Source organism: Ylistrum balloti, unplaced genomic scaffold (assembly GCF_031769215.1).
Source record: "Ylistrum balloti isolate Yb309-2 unplaced genomic scaffold, AGI_CSIRO_Ybal_v1 Utg370598, whole genome shotgun sequence".
In the NCBI taxonomy this organism is placed as follows: Eukaryota; Metazoa; Mollusca; class Bivalvia; order Pectinida; family Pectinidae; genus Ylistrum; species Ylistrum balloti.
In genome coordinates, this window is record NW_026782370.1 from 425,642 (window position 1) to 434,840 (window position 9,199).

The following is a 9,199-nucleotide window of genomic DNA, read 5'->3' on the forward strand; positions in this document are numbered from 1 at the left end:
AAATATAGAAATCAATGATATGCTTCAGATACAAGCTGGCAGTGTAAACATCAGTGTAATATATAGAAATCAATTAAATGCTTAACATACAAGCTGGCAGTGTAAACATCAGCGTAAACATCAGTGTAATATATAGAAATCAATGAAATGCTTAGCATACAAGCCGGCAGTGTAAACATCAGTGTAAACATCAGTGTAAACATCAGTGTAAAATATAGAATTCAATTAAATGCTTAACATACAAACCGGCAGTGTAAACATCAGTATAAACATCAGTGTAAACATCAGTGTAGACATCAGTGTAAACATCAGTGTAAAATATAGAAATCAATGAAATGCTTAACATACAAGCCGGCAGTGTAGACATCAGTGTAAACATCAGTGTAAAATATAGAAATCAATGATATGCTTCACATACAAGCAGGCAGTGTAGACATCAGTGTAAACATCAGTGTAGACATCAGTGTAAACATCAGTGTAAACATCAGTGTAGACTTCAGTGTAAACATCAGTGTAGACATCAGTGTAAACATCAGTGTAAAATATAGAAATCAATTATATGCTTCACATACAAGCTGGCAGTGTAGACATCAGTGTAAACATCAGTGTAGACATTAGTGTAAAATATAGAAATCAATGAAATGCTTAACATACAAGCAGGCAGTGTAAACATCAGTGTAGACATCAGTGTAAAATATAGAAATCAATGATATGCTTAACATACAAGCCGGCAGTGTAAACATCAGTGTAAACATCAGTGTAGACATCAGTGTAAACATCAGTGTAGACATCAGTGTAAAATATAGAATTCAATTAAATGCTTAACATACAAGCTTGCAGTGTAAACATCAGTGTAAACATCAGTGTAGACATCAGTGTAAAATATAGAAATCAATGAAATGCTTAACATACAAGCAGGCAGTGTAAACATCAGTGTAAACATCAGTGTAGCCATCAGTGTAAACATCAGTGTAGACATCAGTGTAAACATCCGTGTAAACATCAGTGTAGACATCAGTGTAGACATCGGTGTAGACATCAGTGTAATATATAGATTTCGCGCCATTTTCAATCATTTAAAATTAATACATGAGTGGGCTCGTCACATTCTAAACGGAAAAAATATTGTGTCAGACAGTGGACGGAGGGACAAATACAACACATGTGGTTTGTTTATATCATTATTCGGAAAGAACGGTGCTGGATTAAAAGCAGTAGTTTTAAGAGGGGGGATTGACTAGGCTAGGCTAGCAATCGTCGCTGATTTAAGTACAACAGATAAGATGTCGCTAAGTGGGTTAGCTTATCAACCATATCAATACCAAAGACATAATCCAAGATTGCAATCCACCTGTTATCGTAAGTCGGACACAAAATGTATAAGAAGGCGACATTTTGATCTGATGGTGCACTAGCGCAAGGGTATGTTATATCGCTAGGATCGTAAACTCGTATACTTTGTCATTTTTCGCCAGCTAGTCGTAGATAATGTTTTTTTTTTGTTGTTGTTGTTGTTTATTTGTCAAGTTATGCCAGATTCCAGTTGTGTTTTTATTGTTCTAAATAAAGCACTTCCGATTGAGCTCGTTTTGAAAATGAAACATTACCTACAATGGCTCTCGTCGAAAGCAATCATCAGGTAATTAATATATATATAATAATCCCAGGGACCAATTAGATTTTGCATACTAAATATCACGTTAAAATAACGTTTCATCAGATTATAATAAAAAAAAATGTTTTAAAATCGAATACAGCTAACAACAGCGAGGGCCCCATTACTTGGCGTCTGCCCGTTTACATTTACTTTCACGGTTTAAGTCATTACTAAAGATAACAGGTTAATAAGCCTATTTAACCCTGTTTTATTAGCATTGATATCATATGATTACCTTAAAGAAGATAAGTTTTCATTTAAAATGAATTGTAATTTTCCATTTACGTAGTGAAAGTACAATGGTGAAACATATTGGCTTTTTAACATTTTTAAGCATTATTTTAAGCTCTATCTATGCTGAAGGTTTGTTTTGTATACTGTGCTGTACTACAAAAATAAGGAGGCTACGTAAGTGAGCGAAATTGTGTTCCCGCTCGTCTTGCAACCAGGAAGTAAACACCGTGCTCATACCTGATCACGTACTTATACATTATGGAGCATTTGTACATCTCACCATGTAGGACAATCTTTCTCGTTTTAAAACGAATAGATTAGAAACTAATTTAAAAACGCACTGAAAATGTGCAACATCACGTACCACCACTCTATTGCTCTCAGCCCGGAGTTAAAATTGTTTAGACATAAAAACATTTTCTTCGTCTGATAAATCCGTTGTTTATTCTCCGTTTATTGTTGATGTACATTGTTGATATTGTAAGATATTTGAACATTTTATGATGCCATAGTCCATTTTGCATTTACATCACTGAATGATGGCGGTGCACATACCTGGTGAATAATTAAACAAATATTCCATTCACACAACAAAAGAGTTCTGACAGACCCGCGACGTAAAAAAAATACTCTCATCAAAAGAAAAAATCTGACTAACACAGCAAAAGAAAAATCTATTATCCAATAATTTTCAACTTTTACCCGAAAGCTAGTTTTCTCTCCCTCTCAGAATAACCAAAAACAGTAGCATTCAATGGATCATTTTCAGACATTCATAAAAAATACTTTCATTAAACCATTATTCATGTGTAATTGGATATAGACAACTTGAGTTATGTGCTCTATGTCAAGAAAGCAGTAAAACCATAGAACCTCTTTTTTACACTTCTCCAGTAACACTGGCAGGACATACGCTGATGGATACACTTGAAAACTAACCAGCCTTTTGAAATTAAAGAAGATATTACTTTATTGGGCCAAACTTCTGATTTTCAAAAATTTATTCCAGCTAACACCATTCTGATTCATGCTCAGTTTTTATATACTTTAGTTCAAGACAGAAAACAAAATTCAAGTTTAATTGAATTGAACATGGTCATTATCGTCACGTATTATTTTAAAATATCAGATAGAGGAAAAAATAAACATAAGAATTGATAATATCATATTGAATCCACTATGGATACATGTATATAAGTTGTATATGTATGTATACATAGATGTATAAAAATCTGACACCAATAAATATCTTCCAATTCCGTCATACATCGTATATAACATGTTGTAACTACATGTATGTGTATCTGTATAATATGTTGGTTTATATAGTTTGAATTATGTATGTACATACGCATGTTCCGCGTGACAAGTTTTTGTTATCGATGATTTCCAAAATACTACAGAACTTCTGTAGGAGATAAATTCAATTTCAAAATGATGGAAGGTATAAGGAGATTTCTATCAACAAAGAACTAACCAGACAGGAAAGGCAGAAAGATTCAGAACTAAGAGGGGATACATATATGGAGTAAGAGGTCCCCCTTGGGACAGGAAAGGCAGAAAGATTCAGAACTAAGAGGGGATACATATATGGAGTAAGAGGTCCCCCTTGGGACGGGAAAGGCAGAAAGATTCAGAACTAAGAGGGGATACATATATGGAGTAAGAGGTCCCCCTTGGGACAGGAAAGGCAGAAAGATTCAGAACTAAGAGGGGATACATATATGGAGTAAGAGGTCCCCCTTGGGACAGGAAAGGCAGAAAGATTCAGAACTAAGAGGGGATACATATATGGAGTAAGAGGTCCCCCTTGGGACAGGAAAGGCAGAAAGATTCAGAACTAAGAGGGGATACATATATGGAGTAAGAGGTCCCCCTTGGGACAGGAAAGGCAGAAAGATTCAGAACTAAGAGGGGATACATATATGGAGTAAGAGGTCCCCCTTGGGACAGGAAAGGCAGAAAGATTCAGAACTAAGAGGGGATACATATATGGAGTAAGAGGTCCCCCTTGGGACAGGAAAGGCAGAAAGATTCAGAACTAAGAGGGGATACATATATGGAGTAAGAGGTCCCCCTTGGGACAGGAAAGTAAGAAGATTCCGAAAAAAGAAATAAATCTAAAGGACAATGTCAACAAACAGCAAAAATACACACAAAAAAGCATCAAGAAAGTACCAACATAGCAACATAGTCATATTCAAACTCCAATTCCACAAACTAGGGTAAATATATAAACAAAAGAAAGATGTTCAAGGAGATTCCTGAAAAACAACAAAGAGTAAACGTCTTCTACTTCATCATGTGTGTGGAAGGGGGTAGTGGTTGTGGGTGAGGGTATATGGTGGTGTGGGTGTGTGTGTGAGGTTTGGACGTGACGGTGGGGTGTATGTGTGGAAGGGAGTAGTGGTTGTGGGTGAGGGTATATATGTGTGGAAGGGGGTGGCGGTTTTGGGTTAGGTATGTGGGTGTGATGGTATTTGTGTGTATATGTGTGGAAGGGGGTGGTGGCTTTGGGTGATGCATGTGGGTGTGATGGTGTTTGTGTGTATATGTGTGGAAGGGGGTGGTGGTTTTGGGTGAGGTATTTGGGTATGTGTGGGTGTGATGGTGTTTGTGTGTTTATGTGTGGAAGGGAGTGGTGGTTGTCAGTAAGGGTATGCACGTTTGTGTGTGGGTGGGTTGGAGTGAGAGTGTGTAGTGGTGTGCTGTCTTTATATAGGATTTGCATAGTGTTGTGACACCTATAAGCCCTAGTGGGTAGTTAATAGTTTTTAGAGTTATCGCCCTTGGCAGGTTCTCGGACGAACTGTAAACCGAAAGCACGGTACTATACATTTCACCAAGTTTCACACTCATGGAGATCCACACAGTGTAAGTGATACAAATAATAACATTCTGGGATTTTATACGAGTGTATAGATACTTGATGTCGACCATATATTTGTCTGGATTCACCTGGAGTTTATCCTATATCGAAAAATTTGTATTGGACATTCCGTCCCATTTCAATCGAAATCAGATTTGTGTTTAACTCAAAACATCTGTATGGCCTATCGTAGGTTAGTTTACTGCAAATTACTGCATCATGTAATGTATTAAATACCTTGTTGTTTTTATGAAATTACAGGAGTGTAATTGTGGAATTTGAGATTCCAACGTTAATTGTCTCCACAACGAGAACACGTCGTTGTTCTAATTTTATTGTGAGAAATACCATGGTATTCATTATCATTTGGTGTCTTGCAGTCCGTCTGTCATGACAGTACAAGTATAGTTAGTCTTTATGTATAACATTGAATTTGAAACATTTTGGTTAAATTTTCACGTCTGATCAAAGTACTGAGAGTACTGAAATCCCCATTTTGTACTCAGTCATTTGAATATCTGTTATTTTGTATTTCCAGCTTTTACTATATGTAAGTTTACATATGAAAAGGATTTCTTGGAATATCTAGTAAAGTCTTATCTGTTACGGAGAGATTTGGTTTTGTGTGTAACAGAACAAGTGGTGTGTGTGTGTGTGTGTGTGTGTGTGTGGATGTAGGTGAGGGTGTGTGGGTGTGATGGTGTTTGTGTGTAAGTGTGTGGAAGGGAGTGGTGGTTGTCAGTGAGAGTGTACATGTTTATGTGTATGAAGGTATTCATTGGTAATAAAAAAGAGTGATACAGGTGTGGGTAAAAGAGGGATACATAGTGTTTTAAAATGTATTAACAGAAGGCTATAAGTATATTTATAAAGAAAGGTCTTATTTATTTCGCTAAAATTGTTTAAAGCGATTTCAAACGCAGTAAGACATGATATCTTAAAAAGATGTTTGTTCTTTACAAAGTATATTAGTATATAAGATTCCATGCTACGTATATGACGTGATTTTGGCGACATGTTGATCTACGTTTCATCAAAGCTTTGGTCTGTACCGCATATAACATACATTAAAGTTAAACGTTCAGATGATTTTCAGGAGGCTAGTGAATAAACATATAAACTGTTGATAAATATAACTGTTGATAAATATAACTAGTGAACGGTCGTCAGGTTACATTCAATTTGACAGATAAATGATTATCACATGGTATGTCATTTTATCTGTCATCCACATGGCATTTATATTGACAATAAATACAATCTGACGACCGTCCATAGGTTAAATGAAATAAAATTATTTACGTGTCAAGAAGCACATGTATGTGTTGTTAAATAAAGCAGAATTAATTGCCAGACTTTACAAATAGTCAGAGATTTATGTCCTTTTGTTAGAAAAATCCTTATATCTCATAATTTCATTTTCTAACTCGCCGAATAATTTACCTCGAGACCGACGAACATCAAAGTAATGATTTTCTCGGCAGTACATTACAACAAAATCATTCATTTGAAAATGTTTTGCGTCTAGGTCTTCTAACAACACAACGATTAGATTGTTAAATCGATTCTGAATTCCTTCAGTGACAGCAACCTCAAATTCGAAAAGACGATGAAACGACAGCATGTAGTCGTTATCTATAAAAGCCACTACACAGGCACTGTTGTTCATGGCATGAACTATGCCTGTTGTTTCCTTCAATCGGTCATCCCAATGTAACTCCGGTATGCACATAGAAACGCCTTTGTTTTTCATGTGAGCCTCGAAACGCTTAACAAATTCATTGACTGACTGAGAAGGTTCTACAGAAACATACACTGTGAATTTTAATTGTTCTTCATTTGTTGCGGCATCCTTAATATTGTTTCCTAATGGAACAATATGTTTCCTTCCCACACTGAAGAGGTACATTAGGCGAGACTTTTTATAGTAGATCAGTGATGAAAACGCAAGAATAAAACACAGTCCGCAGAACAGAAACACACAAATGAGAACTACTTCCATTGCTATGCAGTCTATTTCCATTTGTCCTGTCATGTCACCCAACGCAGCAAGATAAACAATATTACCATTGCTAGCTTTACACGTGTATCTCTTCAAGTTCCGGAACAGGAATTTTCTTACCTTCATCCACCGGAGTTGTTGTAACTGGTCACACGTGCATAGTAAAGGATTTCCGGTCAAGTCGATAGTGAAGTTTGACAACTTTACCAAATAATCCATCTCATCCATATTGATACGCGTTAGGTGTGTTATTGTATTATTTGAAAGATTGATCTCTCTTATATTTTCTAACGATTTCATTCGGAAACTTATGACAGGCAAAAAGTTTTGCTGGAGATCTAGTTGTTTCAGATTTATTTGTTTGGCAAAGACAAATTCTGGTAGATCGGTAAAACCATTATCACTCAAATTAAGATAAGTTAGCTTTGTCTGGTTGGAAAAAGTGAGAAACTGCTTGTCTTGCATGATAGTAAGACCGAGTCTGTTCCCGTTCAGAAGGAGAGTATGCAAATTAGCCATGTCACCGAATGTGTCTGGAGCCAATCGGAACATAGCATTAAAGGAAAGATTAAAAAATCTCAAGGAATGTAAACCTGACCATTTCCCATACCAGGCATGGATTCCATTTGACGACAGATCAAGAAATTCCACCGAGTTGTTTGAATCAAATGTGAAAGCCGGAACAGTCAAAGGACTGAGCTTAAGATGACTTCCGAAGACTTTCCGCATACTCACAGGTAAATTGATCACATCATTCCTTTTGTTATTCTGAGGATGTAAAGAAAAGTTCTGATATTGTCTGGTGTTTGTCGCAGTTTGTCGTGAATGCGAAATATCCCATTTTGTGGTAAGAAAAGACGTTTTAGAAATAGCATACTTGCGGACTTGCTTTGCACTTTCTTTTCTCCCGGTTGGACTTGGTGAAGGAGATACGTGAAGGTATCGTTTGTTGTTCCCTTGTCCAGCTGCTGAGGAATATTCCAGTTGGTAGCTTATATCTAACACCACGAGATTTTCCAGGCGAGGTATACTAGTCATAAAGCGTGCGTCAGTCAGTATATTGTCCTTAACAGAGAAGTATTCTAACGACATTGGAAGGAGGTCTATCACGCCATTTTCAATTTTTGTGATTTTATTGGTATGTAAAGTCAAGTTTTTAATTTTTGTCGTATTAAAATAAACGAAATCGTCTGCATTAAGCGTCCAAGGATCACTGTGTCTATTGATTGCATTTAGGTGCAGAACCTGAATATTTGTTAGGTCTAATCCAAAGCTTGCGTTCTTCATACCACCGAAAGCCATATGGTGGTTTTCAGACAAATCTAATTCAGACAAGTGTTTAAGCATTGAAAACGTTCCTGGTGCTATGCGATATATAAAGCAACTTACTAACTTCATTACAGACAATAAAGACTTGTCCAGGCTACTGAATGTTGTATTGAAAAGGTCGTTCAACACACAGAAACTGTCATCATGCTTGGCCGACATATCTAGGACAGTCAAATGTTTTAGTTTCCGGAACCCATCTCCAAATATGCTAGCTGGTAATCCATCCATGGCCAGCACTTCCAGGAACTCGAGATCAGAAAGTGCCACATCCGGGTAATTCTGACCCATGGTCGATTGTTTGATGTTTCCGTGGATATTAAGAACTTTCAAATTTTTAAGAAATCGGAATATTCCCGGAGAATACACTTCTGTTGTCATCTTGAGACTGTTATAGCTCATATTAAGATTTATCAACGACTGAAGTCCCTCAAAGCAGGAGTTTTCCAAAACTGTTATTTGGTTGTGCGATACGTCAAGTGTCTGGAGATCCGGTAGGTTTCTAAATGTCCCATTGTGAAGCACCGCTAACTTATTGTTGGCAAGAGACAGGCGTATTAAGGAAGAAGGGAAACTAAATTTGGAAGGGATTTTTTTCCAGTTAAGATTTGAACAATCCAACACTTCAATTCTCTTTCCTTTGTCAGTACATGTGCAAGGAAATGGACAGACATCTAACTCTCCTCTGGCTAGGCAGACCATGGTTAGGAAAATGGCGGCCAGCATATATGGAATTAAACGACAAGACATACTGATCAGCGTATCTGGAGTGGTAAAAAACCTGAAAATATAATACAAAAACAAGTGAATAACTGTCATATCTTTGTTTATTTTGATGTGATTTTACGAAAAAAAAACCAAAAATTATGAGCAAATCTGATATGATGATGGACTTATTATACAACGACATCATGAGAACTCTTCATTTATCAATACATTTATTACAACAGGAAGTGCGTCACAGCAAATATTATATACCGTCATCTGGTCACGGGCATGTTACCTGGTAAACATAATAAAATCACGGAACACAACTTACCGGAAGATGTATAGTGTTTCTCAAAAAGAAATGTCTACGATTAATTGTTTCCCGGTAATTACATTAAATTCA

General features: G+C 36.6%; 1 protein-coding gene across 1 annotated transcript; it reads right to left on the reverse strand.

The window, feature by feature from the left end:
- Nucleotides 1-5,979: 5,979 nt before the first annotated feature.
- LOC132556877 (toll-like receptor 4) lies at nucleotides 5,980-8,811 on the reverse strand. Its single transcript, XM_060221329.1, has one exon. It carries the CDS (start codon nucleotides 8,788-8,790, stop codon nucleotides 6,136-6,138), a length of 2,655 nt encoding a protein of 884 aa, XP_060077312.1. The 5' UTR covers nucleotides 8,791-8,811; the 3' UTR covers nucleotides 5,980-6,135.
- Nucleotides 8,812-9,199: the final 388 nt, after the last annotated feature.